The 20,078-nt window shown below is 44.6% G+C and overlaps 2 protein-coding genes across 6 annotated transcripts; both read right to left on the bottom strand.

Moving 5' to 3' along the window:
• Positions 1-1,847: 1,847 nt before the first annotated feature.
• On the bottom strand, positions 1,848-4,248 carry LOC147191567 (apelin receptor B-like). Its single transcript, XM_086134383.1, has one exon. The coding sequence runs from the start codon at positions 4,167-4,169 to the stop codon at positions 3,093-3,095; it is 1,077 nt and encodes a 358-aa protein (XP_085990509.1). The 5' UTR covers positions 4,170-4,248; the 3' UTR covers positions 1,848-3,092.
• A 9,130-nt stretch (positions 4,249-13,378) lies between these two features.
• On the bottom strand, positions 13,379-19,918 carry LOC147191566 (TBC1 domain family member 10A-like). Of its 5 annotated transcripts, none has more exons than XM_086134377.1 (10): positions 19,141-19,910; positions 18,571-18,670; positions 18,247-18,354; positions 17,944-18,050; positions 17,639-17,753; positions 17,312-17,377; positions 16,528-16,717; positions 16,278-16,432; positions 15,857-16,180; positions 13,379-14,026 (listed from the first exon to the last, which is right to left on the bottom strand). In XM_086134377.1, exons 1-10 carry the CDS (start codon positions 19,332-19,334, stop codon positions 13,988-13,990), a joined length of 1,398 nt encoding a protein of 465 aa, XP_085990503.1. In that variant the 5' UTR covers positions 19,335-19,910; the 3' UTR covers positions 13,379-13,987. The 5 variants fall into 5 exon arrangements, with proteins under 5 accessions (XP_085990503.1, XP_085990504.1, XP_085990505.1 ...); XM_086134378.1 differs by having other exon boundaries at positions 15,881-16,180; XM_086134379.1 differs by lacking the exon at positions 13,379-14,026 and having other exon boundaries at positions 14,106-16,180; positions 19,141-19,317; positions 19,815-19,918.
• Between the last annotated feature and the right edge of the window lie 160 nt (positions 19,919-20,078).

Raw genomic sequence — 20,078 nt, 5'->3', positions numbered from 1 at the left:
GGGGCTTCGGGGCTGGTTGGGCTTATCCTCCATTGTCAAGGAGCAGGGGAGAAATGCTGCATGTTTCCTGTGTCTATTTTCTGCGCGAGTCACTTTATTGGCTTTGGGAGCAGGGACACGCGCTCGCCACGCACAGCAGGCCTGACTAGAAAGTAAACAAAAGTAAGGCCACCCATTGATAAGCAAATTACCCCCCTACCCCCTACCCCCCCTTTGGTTTGGGCGCTGGCTCTCAAACTGGGGTCCCCGGACACCTGGTGAACACCAACCTAACTTGGTGGTCCACAAAATAATGTGCAGTAATTGATTTATTTCATATCATTCAAAAAAAAGTGTATATGTACATACTGCATGGGGACTGGCACGCCAATCAACCAAATGTACGACCTAAACCAATGGTTCTTAAACCTTTTATACCAAGTAGGCGACCATTTAAAAATAATTTTCATTTTCTCAAGACAGCACCACCATTATGACCAACATTAAAATGCAGTAGTGTCATCTTTATCAAAAACATGAGTTTTATTGTCAATAGCGAAAAACCAAGAGACATCATGCACAGTTTGAACATTAACATTGGGCTTAACTCGAAAACTACTTTTTTCTTCAGTTGACATGTATGAATAAATGTAAATAAATATGAAAAAAATGTACCTCAAAACTTTAAAATTATATATATTAAAAACAATTCTAAGGCAGTTATTCTTTCGTCTACCACAAGAGGGAGCTATGTACCGCTTGTGCAGTGGTGCCCAACCAGTCGATCGCGATCGATCGGGAGCCCGCACACTGGTCCCAAGTCGAACGTGAAATCTTAAAATTGTGTCAACATTATATTCAAGGTGATAAACACAGCGCAAATTCAAGGATCTCTCATGAAGGAGTGGAGCAAAGGTTTTAGCTTCTCAACGCGTTGTTTCTGCTCTCCAGGACTTATTTTTCCAGTGCTTGTTTTCACAGAAAAATGAAAACATTTGCACAAAAAAAACAAAAATATTTTTAAACGGTGGTCTGCAGTAAAAGAGCATCAAAGTGCCCAAATGGCAACTCTACAGTGTCCACGCGCCATGAAAAGTTTTTTAGTCTAAACGTAACGTGAGCACACAAGCGTCATAAAAATCCTCAGTGAAAATAATCTTTGCAGGTTATGTTACGCAGCAGGATATGGCTTTGATGCCGAAAAGCCAGGGATACTTTCGCGCGGCGTCTGGAGTGAAATGGAGCTGAAACGGCCTTGCCAATAAAAGCTGATGAGTCCACTGGGGAATGCGTTCATCTTGTACTCGATGTACAAAGATGACTGAGAAGTTTGTCTGTTCATTGAACTCTTGAGGATGGATAGACAAGTGATTTCAATTGATTCCAACGTACAGTATCTCGCTATTAGACGCCTAATCAGACAGACAGAGTCCCCTCCCCATGAAAACCAGTCCACCTGGATTAGGCCGCTCCTTCTGTCTCCCCGATTATGCCGCTAAGAAGCTCAATACCGTCCACATTCATTAACATTCCCACTGAGATCACCAAAAACTGTCCCTTTACATGTTTTAGTCATTGTTCGTTAAATTGATGTCAGATGATTGAAATTGATCTCGGACATGAGCCACAATTGATTGTTCACGCAAGAGGAGCAGAAACCAGGAGGAAACTAAAGTCCAACATGCATTTCCTGTCGACATATACTTTGATTTGGAACTCCAGTGCACGACACAATGGAAGGGCCGCCGCCTCCCCTCACAAACGCGTCCTCAGGAAGAAGCAAACATTCATCCGAGGGGAGAAAATACATTCCAGCAAAAAAAAAAAAAACAAAGCGAGTGGAGTGAGACTCAACACAATAGAGGATCTTCGTTCATTTTTTTTATTACAAATCATAGGCAAGAATCACAAATGTAAATACATTTTTTTTCACAAATTCATGTTTTTGTCAGGAACAAACGCATTGTGTCTGACAACACAACACCCCCCCCCCCACACACACACACTGCCTGTCACTACGAGTCACCTTTTAATTGGGCTCAGAGCCCAGGGAGTCTGAAAACATTTGTCAGCTGCCATCTGTCCGTCTGTCTAGACCCCCTCCTTGCATCTCAAGACCTCCCGTCTCTCCTTACCATGCTTATCAGCGCCTGACACCTCATAGCGACACACACACACACACACACACACACCGCAGGCTGAAAATGCCACAGACACTGACATCTTGCCGGTTTGTCCCACCTCAAGTACTTACGAATAAGAAATACAGTGTTGCGCAGGATTGAAGTATACAGAAGTATACATACTAGGTTACTGTACTTTAAGTATCCCTACTTCTCCCAAGGGCTTTTTACATGTACTATAGTTCTTTGTACTCCTTACTTAGTCAAAAATAGTTTTTTTTCAGCCGCAGGGAATGACAAAACGATGTTAAAAAAAAAAAGTTGTAAAGGAAGAGAGGTTACGGTAACTGCATTTGAGATCTTGACTGGTGGAAAAGAGGAATGCGGCAACATGGTGGAACCAGGGAGCATTAATGACAGTGACTTGTTTGGAGAAGCAAGCTATTCCCCACCCGTGGCCTTATTTAAGAGAATTGTCTGTTGTCAGATGCAAGAATCCTCAAGGCTGAATGCGATGTCAAATCTGAAAAAACATGAGTAAGACGCCATGTTTGACAATTTTTTTGTTAGTCTCTTCATTAGCAAGGCAATGGGAGCACTTTGTTTTGATAGCATAAAACGCTAGCTAGCTAACACCAGGGGACCTGATCACGAAGTGTTATCTATCCAAATGTCACAGCGAAAAATGTCAGAATTCATCTTTTTACATTTCAGAGTCTGTCAGAGTTTTTTTTCCCACACACACACAAGTATCTCTGTGAGTACTTTTGCCACCTCTGAAAGAATAAGAACAAAAGTGTGACTTTTCATTCTTCGGTTGTAGGGACTTGAGTCCAAGACCACGAAAAAAAAAAAGAGAAGCTTTTTGGAGATACATTCCACACGTCTACTTCACAATTGGTCCCTTAAAAGTTCTTCAAGTCAGTAGTCCCACCAAGGGTCGGGAACCCGTAAATAAGCACCGAGCAGTGACAGAGTCCTCCAGGCGCGCTAGACCTTGGTGGCCAGAGACTGGGCCTCCGTCTTCTGGGAGGACAAGGAGCCGGCGGGGCTGGCGTGCAGGGACTTCTTGAGGTGGAGCAGGCAGAGGCACTGCGACCTGAAACGCAGGTCGAAGAAGGCGTAGAGAAAGGGGTTGAGGCAGCTGTTGACGTACGCCAGGCAGGTGGCGTACGGGTGGGCCAGCAGGAGGAAGCGCAGGAAGGCGCAGGTGGCCGGGAACAGGTCCAGGTAGGAGAGGGCGTCCGCGCTTTTCACCACGTGGAAGGGGATCCAGCAGGCGGCGAAGACCACCACCAGTGTGGTGATGATCTTCAGGAGGCGCCGTTTGCGCTGGTCCTCCTTGCGCAGCGTGTTGAAGTGGCGCGTGACGGTGCAGCCGATGAAGCCGTAGCACACCATCATGGCCAGGAAGGGCAGCAGGAAGCCCAGGGCGGAGGATGAAATGCTCAGGCCGGCGATCCACAGGTTCTCCTGATGCTTGTTGCTCACCACCAGGCCGAAGTCCATGGCGCAGGACGTGCGGTTGCTGCCCGGGTCGTGCCGGGTGGTGCGGAAGACCAGGGTGGGTGCGGCCAGGATTCCCGACAGCATCCAGATGGCGGCCAGGGAGGCGCGCATGTGGCCGCGGGTGCGCAGCTGGCTGCTGGACAGCGAGTGCACGATGGCCAGGTAGCGGTCGAAGCTCATGCAGGTGAGGAGGAAGACGCTGGCGTACATGTTGAGGAGCACCACGTAGCTGCTGATCTTGCACAGGGCCACCCCGAAGGGCCAGTGGTAGCCCATGGCCGTGTACACCGCCCAGAGGGGAAGCGTCACCACAAAGGTCAGGTCGGCCAGGGCCAGGTTGCCGATGTAGACGTCGGCCGCCCGCCGCTTCCCTTGCGCCCGCCACACCGTGAAGATGACCACGCCGTTGCCCGACAGGCCCAGGATGAAGATGAGCATGTAGAGCACGGGGATGACCGAGTAGGACGGCGTCCACTCCGAGTAGTCGCACATGGTGGAGTTCTCCAACTCCTCGTAGTCGTAGTCGTAGTCGTCGTACGGGTTCGCGGTGGGCTCCATGGCTTTCGACTCGGGGCTGGTGGGAGTGTGACTTGCTGCCTGCGTGATCCGCCCGCTCTTATATACGGCGCAACCGACCGCCCGCCCCCCCACTACCCCTGCAAAGCATAAACCCTCCCCATCATGCACCCGCCTCCTTTCCCCATCCTCCCAGCACAACACAACTTCCCACTCTCAGTGAAAACAAACACGCCCGCTCATTTGTAACTCACTGAAACATGGCAAATGGCAGGACATCATCGAATCTACGATGTCTCTCAAAATAGAGACAACTCGGGAAAATAAACTAACCTTGCTTCCATTTTGTAAAACACGGATCAACACATTGGCACATTTTCCGACACGCTACGGACAAAAACATAAACTGCGTCATGAGTTTGCTTGTACGTTTTCTGCACTGTAAAGTTGAAATAATGCCCTTTTAAAATAAAAGAATGGACATGAAATATATTGCTGATCCATTGGCTGATTGCAAAGATAACCGATTAGAACGAATGATTGATATTGATAATGATTATTATATTATAGTTCATAGATCATGAGGTTTAAAATATATACAGTATATAAATTGCTTCACATGCTGTAATGCAGCAATGTGAATAATACAAAATGTATATTATAATTTTTTTAGGAATTTAAATCAGTTTAAATTAAAACAATATATATTTAAATGAAAGGATAAGCGTAATTATTATAATAAATGTTTGAGTGCAGGATTATTTGGATGGTGTCAGCACACACACACAAAAAAAAAAAATCTCTCTCTTGCACAACGGGGATGAACAAAGGATTTATGTAAACTGTAAAGTGAAAGCTGGTGTTGAAAAGATTTTGTGTTATTTTGCCTCGAGCCAACGAAAGTAGACATGTGGACATGTTTAGACAGTCAGCCGCAAGTCATGCCCAGGCATGACAAGTTCCACTATTGATTTCAATATCAATCGAAGAGTCGTTCGGGTACCTGAGCACTCTGCAGCTCAAGGCCAAAATACTGTGGCTGCTGCTTCTTCTTTCTTTTTTTTTTTTTTTTCAATCTTACGACAGCTTGTGGACATGCTCCAACGTGCACGGCCGCGAACCAACATGGTGGCAAGTCAACCAGACCTTCAATTAATCACAAAAAGGCCACATTAACGCTAATTACATCACATGATGGGCTCCTTGAGGAGAATGAGAGTTAAAACGCTGAAATCTGCAATAAGATGAAAAGGTCATCTTCAATCTGTTGTCTTTTTAGTCCCCATTTTCCAAGACGTGGCAACCCCCCCCCCCCTTCTGTATTCATGTCTGTTGTGCTGTCCCAGATGGGCCCTCTCAGTCCACAACTCGGCACACGGGGGTGGGCAGCAGTGGCGCCGACCCGGTGACTTTTAGACACAACTACTGTATCACTCAACAATGTCCAACCCTTAGCGCTGATCCCTTCCCCTCCTCTGCACAGCCACTCGTCCTTCCCCACTGCGCTCACCTTCCTCTCATTATGAGGCCTCTGCTCTCATCTCCGTTGCCTTAACCGGCTTTCGCTCTCCCGGGAGCTAAAAAAAAAAATTCAATATATATTTTTAAATTGTGACGCACACTTGAGGTATTAACTTTATGCCTTTAATTGTGTATATCAAACCCCACCCAACTGGTGTCCTATCCTGCTTGTTTGTCCATCCTGGCAAAAGCAGGAAAAAACTTAAATAAATCAAAAAGAACTTCCCATCTGTCCTTTGGTGGCACCGCGTGCTATTTTTAGCCAAGAGTTGGGCAGGGATGTCAACAGCAGGAAAAGAAGAACATTATTTAGGTAGGTATTGATTTGTTGTTTGTTAGCAGGATGAAACAGAATTCCAAGTTTGGCAACTATAGACTGACGAGTTTAATGCAGTCGATAATCAAGCTCGTAACTCATTACAAATACTCGTACTGTATAGCATATCAAATTTTCAACACAAATACTCGTACTGTATAGCATATCAAATTTTCAACCCATATTTGATTAACATACCAAATTAAATCATTTCGTCCAGCTCTACTATCTATCTCCGCTCTACAATAAAAAAAATGAAGTGTTCCAGGTGTCTATTTGCAACATGCTAACTAGCATGCTAACAAAAACAAATAGAAGCACAAAAACATAAATATCGCGCTACTTTTTTATTTTTATTTTTTTAAATTTGGTAGAGGAATTTGTTATTTTTGCCACTTGAGTTACGACAAAAAAGATCCCATATGCTGCAGAATCAAAACTGCTACGGTCCATTTAGCATCCTCCATGACGTAAAAATAGTAGCTAACGGATGAACAAGCACTAACAAATATGGTGCTCATTTCCTTTTAAAAAACTTTTAATAGATGAATTGATGCACTTGTTTTGTTCCTGGAGTCACAATGGAGAACTTTAAGAGATATTTCTTTTCCGATTGTTGTTGAGTCATGACAAAATCGCTTTCCCTGCCCCGGAATCAAGAATGGAACGGTCGAGGAATTGTCCTGCTTGCTCATAAAATGATCTGAGTTGTAGAAATATTAATTAAAAAAAAAAAAGGCATGTCCCATTTGTCTTGCGTCAGCTTTGGTGAACCAGAAATTTGCTTGCTGACTGACTAACAAACTATAACAAACTACAGTCCTACTTGCCCCCACTTGACATGTTATTTTGACTTACTTGTCCACCTGTGCCCAATAATAGTTTTTTTTTTTCGTGCTGCTGTCCTCCTGTGTGGCCTTGCGCTGTAAACCACACACTACTACGTTTGCCAGTTAGGCCACACTGAGGACTTCTTTCCACCTTTCAACCTTGTCCATCTTCTACATTATGGGCAACAAGTTAAGAAAAGACAGCAGAAGGAGATGAGAGGCAAAAACACACCCCGCTGTGCGAGTTTGCCTGCGGCCAAGCGAATACCTTTGATGTTTTATCAAAGGTACCTTGCGTGTTGGAGGGCCACTTTTTTGGTGATACTTGTGACGTGATACTTGTGACGCCTAAACAGTGGGGGGGGGGGGGGGGGGGGTGCGCTGGGAGGTAGGTTGGCGATTGTAGCAGTTGTTTGATGTGCATGTTAAGCCGTTGACAAGTCGAATTGGTGCCGTTTTAAAATGCAGTGGCAGACATGCACATTTGGACAAATGGTCAATGAGTTGATGGATTCATAAGCCTTGTCAATTGGCCTTCGTGCTTTTTTTTATACTCTGATTGCTATCTGGATATTAGCATTAGCTGTTAGGATTCCAACTGCTGGTATGCTAGCATCTTTATTTCCCATTAGAAATAGTGCCACAATTGGCATTGTGTTATTCTTATAATTCGGCTTTTCTGGCTTTTCTCAGTCTTGCGCTTGACATTTTCTGACATTTCAATTAATTCTACAGGAGTTCAGTGTTTCAGTTGCTAGCTTATAAGTGCAAAAGCAGACCGAGTGCATAGTGACAAATACTTGCTTTCATCAGGCACCAAACTACATGAATGCTGCCAAAACCGACACTTCAAGCACTAGTAATTTAGTACTGCCAGACATTTTGGCTGTTCTCCACCTTCATTTACTTTAACTGCCCCCCCCCCCAAAAAAAAATCAGGTAGTTGACACAAGCTTGTTAAGACACAAAAGCCTCACGGGTAGGAGATGTCCACACCTTTTGCTAGGTCCAATAAATTAGCCCTCAAAGACAAACGCATGGCTGCAGTACGTCTACCTTAAGTGCGAGCATAACTAATCCATCACTCTCTCAATAACTCAATAACAGCGCAAAGCATAACACGGGAAGGTTCTGGGTGAGGCTGCGATGATGCGCAGCCCATCAGCTCTTGTGAGGATAAAGCGGTTCAGAAAATGGATGGACGGATTTTTTGATGAATTTTTTTAGGAATATTGTATTTTGGAAAAACCCGCAAAGCACTCAACCCACAAAACATGAAGCGCAAAGTGACGAGGCATTCAAGTATACCGAATTCCGGGAAAGGTTTGCTTGATTAATTGAAAAAAAACCCCCTCACTTTTGGTGCCTTAACACTTAAAACAAACAAACAAAAAAAGATATAAATTAAAAGCCGAATCCATTGTCTCAAATTGACACAGCAGGTATTGAATTTTGATGACCCAAGTCGAACTCCGATTCACCTACTATTGTCTACAATGGAACAATGTCTTCACTGTGGACTTCCTTCGAGGTCATCAAGCACATGTTGCATGGGGTGTTTGTCTGACCTTCTGAACCACGTAACCCAGAGGAGACATCCACAGCTGAGCCGTGGCAGCTTTTCCTGATGAGCTGCTCACCTTACTGGCTGCGGGGAGTTGGGGGTAGTCATGGTGGTCCAGCTTCTGTTTGGCGGTTGGCCGGGAGACTGTGTTGATAGCAACCTTCCTGCTTTTCCACTTGTTGTCTCCTAAACCAGAAGTAGCCCAGATGAAATGTTTATCCGATATAAGTACGAGGGGATGGAAGCTCCCGATAAGTGCTCGCGCAAAAACGTATAAATAGGTCTGACGTGAACTTACGTGACAAAAGTTGCATTCAGAAGCAACATGTATCCATTGAGCTTGTTTACACAGGTGACGTGTTGGGTCGGTGTTTGCGGTTGGCGCTCACTTCCTGTCCCAAACAAAAAAGCGGGGAGCCGAGGCAAAGGAGAATCACGTACAACCTGCAGAAAAAGAGGCATGAATGCGAAATGTTTAATGCAAAACAATACAGGCTAGAACAGACAAAACCAAAAGCATTTTTCAACTTTAGCTAACTAGCAGCGATCCGAACCACGTCAAAGTCGAGATACTGTATTTCACATGGGGAAAAAGTAATTGAGGAAGTTTAATACGTTAGGGAGCTTCCACTGTATTTTGTTCCCTAGAGACTTAGTGCAGTGCAAGTAGGATTCTGTGTACCAAATTAAAAAAATAAAAAAAATAACTTATGCAGTATATATGGTACCTTCTGCAAGCCATGACATTATCCCTGTGGGAAAGTGTGACAAACAACCCCCCCCCTCCCCAAAAAAACGTGTGAATTATCTAAATGCTCTCCAGGATTTAGGAAGCTTTCGAGTTTGCGACTCCATACGTAACATAAACCGTTTTATGGACCTTGGCGGACGTCTAAACTTAAAACTCGAAGCGAGTTTGGTTTCAAGGCTCACACATGGGAACGCACGTGCACTCAAACGCAGCCCTGCACCCAACACAAACACAACGCAACACCCACACACAAAGTGTGTAACGCCGTCTGAAACACAATAAGCTATTGTAACCTCAAACCCAGAGGTCTTGACTTTGCATGTGCTTTTGTCATTAGTTTCAATTAGAAGGCCATGAAGTCAGCTTGCGATGACACGTACATCCCTTGCTTTTGGCACACACACACACACACAAAAAAAGTGTCAAACTAGTTTACTATATGATGCAAAACTTTGTCATTTTATTATTATAATTTATTTTTGGTGGTTGAGGGCCACTGTCATGTTTTCAATAGATAGAATTCTGTTTTATTGTATTTATCTGATAAAATACAATATGTGATCGTGTAGTTTTAATACGCAATGAATACATTTCAGTTAATAAACTAACTTTATTTTAGCTGGGAAAATACAGGATTGGAATTTAAATGACAAATGCTGCACCCCCCCGGACAATTGCCTGGTTGATAAATGGTTAAAGGTAACTGCAAAAAGCCTCCATCTCTTATTTTGGTTGCCTAATGGCACCGTTATCTTTACAGGCCACAAGGCAGACTGCCACACCCACTTCAGGATCGGTGTTTATCAGGACTGGAACAGGACTTTTGCCATTTTTGTTTTTATTTTTTAGTCTCCCCCCCCCCCATTCCTCTCTGGGCTGAATCCAGAAAGAATGAAGTGGGCCCGCCGACAGCGCACTTAATTACCTCTTCATTTGCGCCCGCAGTTAGCTCCGGCTATTCAGAGAGGATATTGCGCTAATGACATACCGGCGCACACATTGCCTATGAAGTTTGAAAGCTTAGTGCAGTTTGCACCTGTTATGCCCCTCCGATTACGCACATCGCAAAGTGTGAACGGAATTTCGGAGGCAAGGTCTTGTAGATCTCGCCGCATCCCCCCCCCTCGCTCAAAAGAGGCTCAAGCCGAGTCGCGCCAATTTTACACCAGCTTTCGTGATTTGCTCCCTCTGCTTGACATCTCAGCCAGTCAAGTTTTGAAGTATCTGCGCGTGCTTTGCGGATTAGACGCTATCCGCCGGATCCATTTTTACCCTGAGGTGAATTCGGCCCTCTCCGTATCCTCTCCAAGTCCCCCATTTCCTCATCACAAATGGGAGGGAGGGGATTGGATGGACGGGAAGAGAGGAGACAGTGGGGATGTGACCCAACAATTGCAGGAAGTGGCTTCAGATCAGCGCAAGATTAAGTGCAATAGCTTGCAAGCGCCCAAACGAAGAGATAAACACGCACACACAATCACGAAAAGTGATAAATAAAATAAAATAAAATGTTGCATGTGCAATAAATAAAGAAATAAATGACAGACTGGATACTTCATGAATATGAACAAACTTCTTTTTTTCCTCATTGGAACGAATAGAAACACAATCTGGGTCAATCTGTATTTACAAGCAACATTTTAACATTCTCAAGTGTCACACAAGTAGAAAACAAAGCTAACCATTCTGAACGTTACCTTCCCGACAAAAAAGGTTCCCCTTGGATACGAACTCAAGTGGAATCTGGCCCTTGGTTTTTGCTTTTTCGCAAGTATTCCAAAAAGCAAACATTGTCTCAATACTTTCGTTGAGCATGTCATCACACTCGCTGTTACTTGTTATTAAAAGTGAAGGTGGCACATTTTGTTTTATGGTTAACTTATTTTTCCACTTGCAATCAGCATATGTATGTGTGTGTGTTATACACGCACACTTGTGAGAGAGGTAGAAATGTTGAAAGGGTCCAAAGACATGGGCAGTTTCCCCCCGCAACTGCAAAAGTATGTTTTCATTATTTCGGATATTTCCTGTAAAGTAAATAAAAGTTTGATGGTGGCAACAGTTTGACAATGGAACAGATTAATGCTATTTCCTTTTTTTCCTCCCTTCCAATGAGGAAAAAAAATCATCAGCTATTTGGGTCAGAAATGGACAAATCCATCACTTTGGTCAAATTTGACCCACATTTTGGGGAAAAAAAGTCAACCCAGAAAGTTGAGTCAAATTGACCCAAGGTACATTTTTGACCCCAATTGGATTCTTTTGGACTAGACTGTTTTTGCAGTGCTAAAACAAAATCTTTTTTCCCCCTGCTTTGTATTTAAATATTTGACAAATCCACACTCTTCAGGATGCTTCATTACATTTGCATTAACAGCTAAAATGGTTTAAAAAAAAAAAGCGCTCAAAAGGCCAACATGCAGCCCCGATGGAAATGAATGGCATCATCACACTTTTTACAACTTTACGATGGGCCACGAACGTGGCACGCATGCTTTCCTCATGCTGATGACCATTTCAAGGAGCCTCAACAAGAACAATAACTTTGCGGACTGTGCCAAGCAGAAAAAAAAAAAAAAAAAAAAAGCAATCATTCATATAAAAGGAGGGAGATCCTGGCAATGACGTTTCATATCCTACCACAAATCTTCATAAAAGAAAGAAAGCTGACGTTCACGATACGCACGGCCGGCTACCGTTATCCTGAGGAAAACCATTAGAGGACACGCGCGCTTCCTGATCGGTGCGCATTGAAAGAGCATCTGTGGCACCGCTGACCTTCGCTGCCACTCCACTTCCTGTCCAACACGTGCAACTAACTCTCCCTTCAATTTGTGTTTTCTGACCAAACATGGAAAAGTACTATAAGGAAACGCGCGGCGTAAGAGCGCGACTCTCCATTGCAGGCTCAATCCATAGCCATGGTAAAACCTTGATCGTGTGCGCAGGCGATGTTTTAAGTCACATTCTTAATTTGTGTAAACCACTGTGTACAGTGGACATAAAACGGCGACACACCCCTGTTCGAAAGAAAAAGAAAAAAAAAAAGACCAATACAAAGTATCCTAACCTGGTTCGCAGCTTTGACCGGGTCGGGGAGTCTTATTTTGAAGGATTCCCAACACGGTCAGCTGTTTTTTTGGGGTTTTTGGGGTTTGTTTAGACATGTCACAAGGAAGGAGTGACAGCTCAGGCGAAGGCTTGAAGGGACAGCCGAAACTGTCAGCGAGCTCAGGTTTTTGTTCTTCACGAAAAAAAAAAAAGAAGACCAAGTTTACAATTCAACATGGCTCTAATCCACTTTTGGGTCGGGGGCAGAGAGAGGGCACCGAGGGGATAAACAGTGCAACTTAGTTACCAAAAAGCTTGAGACAAGCTTTACAGCTCACCATGCGCAGACTTTAATCTTCCAGACACTTCACACATATGGTCACCGCCTCTCCAATATTGGCTGTCCACCCTGAGCTAAAAAACAAAAAACATGAATTATTGGGGTTGTTAAGAAGTTTAATTAGATTGTTAAAATATGAGAAACTGTAAATTTAAAAAAAATTGCGTGCGGTGCTATTTCAAACTGGCACATCTACAAGCATGACAAACATCCAACAAGGTCACCACGACATTCTAACATCATGTCAAACAGAGATCAAATACCGTAGTATGAAATCGCAAGCAAATTTAGGACTCATATGTCTGTTTTGGCGATCTCGAGCAAATGATGACCTAAAACACAAATGCTAACATTGTTGATTCCAATAATGCTCGCAAACAGCTTTGCTTTCGCTACAGTATTTACGCTATAACCGCAATTGCTAAAACCTCCCTCGGCTTGGTGGTTATCGGGCCAGGCTCAAACTGTCACCACTCTAAAACCTTAAAAATGTTTCTTCAAATATTCCTTGTGCATTTTTTTTTTTTACAAAATTTATTACACATTTTTTATACAAATTAAGCCGTCCATTTTTCAAATCACCAAATGGTATACTCACCGTTTGATGACACGTAGTAGCCTATAGAAAGAAGAATTACTGAAGGTGAGTCACTTAGTTCATGCATTGACACGATAAGATGCCGCAAGTGTAAAAAGAAGTTTTTTTACACCCCCCATTTGAGATGCTAATTCCTGTGCGAGCTGAAAGAGCCGGAGAAACAGGTGTCCGAGGACGTGTGCTGCTGCTGCGAGGGTGCGGGAAGGCAGCGGGGTGAATGTGAACCAACACAGGGGGGGTTCTGTATTTCTTGAACTTTGACCCAGCTCATTTGCGAGTGCAATTTTTCTCTCGTTTTTATTGTCTTTATTCAGTATTCAATGGGAGTCATTGTGTAGGGACAGTGGACAGTCTGCACAATCAAATCACTCGGGGGGGGGGGGGGGGGGGGTAAACGTGCATGGATGGACTTGACCCCGTTTGTACACTATTTACAAAGCCGCAGCTTGATTCAAGTGGTCCATGATGGTATTATGCAAGTTTGTAAGCCTTATTCATGAGTCAGTTGTCTTGTTCAGCAGCAGCTAAGTAGCGCCATCTATAGACAATCCAATGCTTTTCCAGCTGAATTCAAGTGGCCGGCATGTCTGCCTCACAATTCTGAGGGTCAGGTTTAGGAATCGCGGCGCAAGCCTTCTTCCCGCGTGCAGTTTGCGGCTTCCTCTCACATTTCAAAAACACGCTTGGTGTGTTCGCTGACGACTCTCAATTGTCCAGAAGCGTGACTGCTCGTGAATGTTCTGGACTCGTATACTTTTTGTTCTTCTACTTTCTCCCTTTCATAATTTGGTTGGTGTGAATTGGGAATGTCTCCATTGTGAGACAAAATAAAGGTTTTCTTATCTTATCTTATGTTTGTTTGTCTGTGTGCCTTGCGAGTGGTTCGCCATCAGTTGAATTTCACCCTTGGCTCCAATGAGGACAAGTGCTGTAAAAAAAAAAAAATGCGGATGGATGAATTCTAACATACTCAATAATGACTCAAAGAAACACAGACGACACATTGGAAATGTCATATCCACCACGGTATCCCTTTTATAAAGTTGACTGCAGACAAAAAAAAAACACGCATGACGCTTTGTAAAATAAATTTCTTATATCGTGGCAATCATCAAATATGTTTCACCTCCGATTGTAATCACTGCTCTTCCCCCTAAAAGGGGCAAACAAAATATTGAGTTTGAGCATACATGCCATTGTTTAAAAGTTGTTCATTAATTGGACTGCATTTGTGTTACAATTCCACAAAAATACACATCATTTTATATCTGGCTCAGAAAAGGGGGCTGTAAACTGTTGCGTGACACCGACAACAACAACCTCCCGATGCGGCTGCTTGGTGGAGTGTTTATTTATTCATCACGCCCCCCCTCCCAGTAATAATCAGCAAAGTCTTTCTGCCCAGCATGCCTGATTTTGCATTCCTACTCATTTCATTCCCAACATGAATAAACACTCCTGCACTCCCGGTCTGACAGATACAACACACCCAACGTAAAAATCTTTGGCTTCGTGGCACAACAATGTCCTTGAACAGTTTTCCTTCATTAAAGGAGGCGGCGTCAAAGTAGTGTGAAGGTGTTTTGCACTCATAAAAGGTACAACAACAGTTGTTCGGGGACTGACACCGAGGCTTTCAAAGTCGGAAAAATAAGATTTGCTGGCATTGTTGTGTCATGTGACATGGCCGACAACTAGACACAACATTAGGTACAAATGCACAATCTCATGATCACCCCCACCGGCATACAAAATTGGCATTACAGTATTGCCTTTATAGAGGTAATTATTTCTTCAAAAAACTAGCATTGTGGATCTTATTAGATGATGCACCTAATATTGTGGCTGGTGAGTAATTCTATTTTTTTCTGCTCGGACACGATCAAATCGCCCCTTTGCATTAAATAACAGCACGAGCTAATTCAAGTCAGTTAGCATGTTAAGTCACCAAAGAGCTGCTCCAGCCTCTCACTGACTTACCTCACAGGGGGAAAAAAACAAAACAAAAAAAACCCTGTTAAAAGTGCAAGCAATTCATCATCGCCACCTTCAGTTCATTTGGGAGATTACACATTTGTATTCGATTAAGTTTAAGGTCCTCATGAGTAAGACAGCACACTGGAGGAATGACTCTTTCCCACTGCTAGTACGACCATAAATAAATGCTCCAGCGTCTTTCATAAAGCCATTTGAAAATTCATTCAGGATCCTTGACATCCAACTTCGGGTCCAGGTACTAGCTCAGCCATTGTGTCCTCACGAGTCGGCACACTATCCAACAACACATTTTCCGAGCAAAGCAAAAGCGCACGGACCTGTCCGTGACTCGTACTGTCAATGATTGTCGATAATGATGATAAACTTCTACTCGTCGACATCTCGCGCTGCACTTGAGAAATGTCACGGGGTCGGGGGAAGGTAGTAGTGGAAAAAGGTTACTGCAAAGTCATTCTACGAGAGCGCTTCACTGACACACCTAATAGTGAGGACAAACCACATACGAGTAATCTGGACCTTCAACTGGACATCAAGGAGATTGAATAAATGCTCAAGCGGCCTTCCGCCGATGTCCCACACTCTTGACTTTCCCAAAGGTATTCTACAAATATGTCAAGTGTTTTGAAATTCTACACATTTTAAGAATCACCCATTTCAATGAAATCTCGATCATCTCTGCTATGGAATGACTGGCGCCGTGCTACAAATACGTGTCGTGCTCGCCACTGCTCACGCTCTCTCTGGACGCGTGCGTACTCACTGGCTGCAGGAGAGGCGATGGTACCTCGAGAGACGGCGGCGTTTTATCCGTCGCCTGCGGCGGCAGAGTGCTCTTCTTCCGCTTCTCCCTTTTGGCCTTGCGAGTGTCCTTGGCGCCGTCGACCTCCGAGGGAGACTCCACGACGATGGTGGGCCGCTGCCTCAAATCCTGTCGGTCCGGCGGCTCGGCGGCCATGACGGCCTTTGCGCCGTGCATCCTGGGAGGGGATCTGTAGTGGAGGTCGCCGTGGGTGTCTCTCCAGCGCCGCAGCTGCGCCAGGTGCTCTTTCTCGATGTCTTTCTCCGATACGGACAGCTCTATGGTCTGTATGACAGTGTATACATTTGATTATGATGGCACCTTTTAATGACAAAATAATGAAATACTATCGTGGGGGGCCACGAGGCAGAATGATGCTCACCTCTTGCACCAGGAAACGCTCCTGCATGTATTGTGGCGGTATGGCCCGGAGCCGCTCCATCGTTTCGTAAAGACCCGGGCAGGCCCTCACCTTCTCTTGAGATCCCAGCATGCATTTGAGCAGGACCAGGCCCACACGGAACAGGATCTTAACTCCTGAGAGAAAGAGGAACCAATTACTAGGAAAGAAGATACGGCTGGGGAAAGGGCATCACTATGCGTCTCATTCAATCTAGGTCTATATGTCGCACCCTCGCAAAGGAACATGTCCCACACGCGAAGCACGGAAGCCCAGGGCAGCGTGCGGGAGAAAGCGCACATGAACCACTCGGTCATGTACAAGATGGGCTCCAGCTTGTGTTGCTTGAGGTGACGGTGCGCAACGGGAGACACCCGCCGCAGCAGAGCGTACAGGATCTCTCCGTCCAGCTGGATGGCCTCCTGCGGGGGGACGACGTTGACACATTGACATGGAGGTCGAGACAAAAAAAAAAAGTTCTTTGTGGCCCCACTCATCTAAATACAGCATTCCGATTAAGGTTGCGTTTGTGGAATATGGATGAAGCCGCAAAATCCATCCGCTTTGATCCATCTCAAGGGGAGGCCATTTTGCCACTTGCTGTCAGCGGAAAATGACATCACAGTAGCTCAGGTAGCGGCCAATCATGGCTCTGCTGTTTTTGGCAGTTTGGTGCTGTGACATTCGCAAAGCTGAGGCGCAACTGGTCGTCACATGAGCAATTGTACTGGTAATGTCATTTTCAATCAACAACAAAATGGCCGCCCCATGAGTTGCTTCTTTCATTTGAGTTGACTTCCCCTTTAAGTGGACGGCTACAAAGAGAGGAGCAACCCATTTTGTTCTTTTCCTTAATCTCTTTATCTCATTACGCTATATTCGGTGGTGGGCGCATCAGTGTCCCTTCAACGGACAGACACGGCAAAGAGTAGGAAATGCAAGGAAAGCCACTGTGAATTACATCTAGACTTTATAGATAAAAGAAAAATATCAAGGATAAGGAGCGTGCATCTTACCAGTCCTGAACTGTAGTATCCAGGAAGGTACTTCTCACAAATCTGTACAAGGACCCAGAACGCATCCTAGGACACAACAACTTTCAAAATATGTTTTTGTCAAGTCAGCCTCAAATGTCAACGCTTTTAAGCCACTCTGTGTAAGGATATCAGGTTAGAGCGTTGATTTCGGCATAGTCAAGAATAAGACCATTGTTACTTGTGTTTAACTGCTGTAAATGATTACAATCCATGAAGGGAAAAAAACAAATCAAAAGCATCGTCATTTTTTGGGAGATGTTACAAAATGGCAGATTTAATCGGCAGGCCGATTGAGTCTTTTTTTACCTCTGCGGGCATGTGCATGAGGAGCACGGCGGCGATGGGAGCCTGAGCCTGACAGTAGCCCTCCTCGGGACGGTGCAGCGTGTACGCCTTCAGCACGCGGAACAAGTCTTGCTGCCTGCATATGTGGAAGAACGAATAGTTCGACAAATTGATGTTTTATTCATCCTGTCAAATTGTCAATTATTTTTTCACCCCCCCCCCCCCCCCATTTTTCATGTCAAGCGCATATTCAAAGTTTATTAGCATCTGTTGAATTTTTGGTTGGTCTGTTGAATTATGGAGACAGACAGCCGGACGGCGCTTACCCGTGTCCCCCCCTGGCTGAAAACATTTCGTGGAAGGGAAACTGTCGGTGGAGGTCTCGCTCGATGACATCCACCCATTTGGGATCTCCGGGTTGGCTGTCCAGTTCCTAAACACACAATTTTGTCACATTACGCATTTTTTAAAAAAAGGGTCAAAACACTAAAGGGAATGTTATCGAAAATTGACTTTTTCATTGCTAATATACACATTTTTGGGCATCCCCAGTGAAATGCATTGTTAGACCTGTGGAATTAACACTCAAAGCGCTTCCAGTTGCACAAACCAAGAAATGAAAAGCTGACCTGGAACTTGCCCCGGTTTTGCTCCTCCTTCACTTTTCCTCCCGTGAGGTAGAGCCAGGCGCGACCACGCAACGATGGCGGGATCCCCTTCTGACAGCGCGCTTTCACCTGTGGGGGTTGACGTCTATTTTGAACGGGCTAAACGTTTACACGGTGTTGAAAAAGGGGGTCTATTCCCCAAGAAGCACTTCTATTCATATTAAGTGTTGAAAGCATTTTGCCTTGTTCTATTATTTGGTTGGAGGTTGCAAGTTGTTGCTTGAGGAAAAAAAAGGTTTTGTTTTGTATCATGAGAAATAAAGCAAATATCAGGCAAGCAAAGACCTTCTTGTGCTTTTTAGCCATCCACTTGTCCCAGCTGTTGAGCATCTCAAGCCATTTGGCCTCCCGCTGCCTCAGCACCTCCGTGGGGATTTCTTCTGCACTGTGAAGTAAAACTAAAATTATAATGAGCTACTTTCTCACCAGTTCTCACAGTATTCTGGCACATATAAATGGGGAAGGCTGTGACATGGGATTTGACTGATCTCGTCTTTATTCTTTCATACAGGAAATGGTTCCAGGGATGAAACGCCAGAGCAATTTGTCATGATCAGCAGCTAAGTTTCCTGAAAACAGGATAATGTGGGAGAACTTTTGCCCTAGTTCCCTTTCACTAATAATGTTTTACTTCACTATGGTGCCACAAAAAAAAAATCTCACCTTAACATATTACAATGACATGTAGTTATTGAAAACTGCAGTACTGTCTCTGTGAGTGAATATTTTAATGCAGTTATTGTCTTAAATCTCATTAGATTAAGTGTATCTATTGTGCCTGCAAGGTACAATTAACCTGCCTATCCACCTTTTACCATTCACAAAACAGAACAGTGGCTTTGTGTTCAGACTTACTGGAGTCCTCGAGACTGCTGGGCTCCACCTGTGAATCCGTACTTGTCCACCTCTTTCTCCCCAGACGTTTCAGTGCCGTCGGAGTCCAGTGTGACTGCATCGGAGCCAAACGACCGAGTGCTCCCGTTGCTTGTCAGCTGCTCCACGCTACCCTGAAACTCAAGCTCTCCATCGTCCCTGTCGGGTTTTGCCATTTAGCCAACATCTATCTTCGCAGGCAAACCGCCTCGGTCGGTAATAACTTAAACGCCCTGGCCTTGTTTTGTACTCGCGTAAACCTCCATGTACTGTATCTCAACCACAGTCACGGGCTTATGCTAACTCGCTACGGTTGCTAGGGGGGCGGGCGGATGCGTCTTCGCTTTATGCTATTAAGTCCGCCATACTTAAGTCAAATTGTGCATTTAGCGTCATTATCCCTCAACGAATTCATTAATAGAGCTCACTGAAGTTATAAGGGGTGTGCGGACTCGGAACCAACGTGCACATATCACACGCACCTGCCAGCTGTATGACGCCGTCGCTAACTCTCTGCTACTTTGAGCAGGAATGCAGACTAGCACGTTCGTATAGTTGGGAGTACAAAAAAAAGAAAACAGCTCTCTAACGCCCCCTATTACGCTGAAAGCCACACTGTAGGTTTACACGCTCACACGCGCGCGTTTTAAACTTGCCTGTAAACTTTGGAAAACGAAGAACGGAGAGGAAACAGTCGTTGGTATTATTACCAAACGCTACCAAAGACGGACCAATTTACGGACTACAACGGTTCCCAGGTGTCTTCTACGAAGACCACTTTTTTTGCTAGGGCAAGCATGCCTGCCCCCTGTGGATCGTAGATGTATTGCAATAATAAAAGTCACGTGGTACCGTTGAATCCATTCATTCTTGCCACGTTCGATTTTTAGAAGGCACAGGTTGACCAGGTCATTTGTATT

The sequence above is a fragment of the Hippocampus guttulatus genome, chromosome 17 (genome assembly GCF_054856545.1).
Source record: "Hippocampus guttulatus isolate MCC_2025c chromosome 17, RoL_Hgut_1.0, whole genome shotgun sequence".
Taxonomy (NCBI): Eukaryota; Metazoa; Chordata; class Actinopteri; order Syngnathiformes; family Syngnathidae; genus Hippocampus; species Hippocampus guttulatus.
Note: the sequence above shows the minus strand (reverse complement) of the source record. Positions and strands in the feature narration are given on the sequence as shown.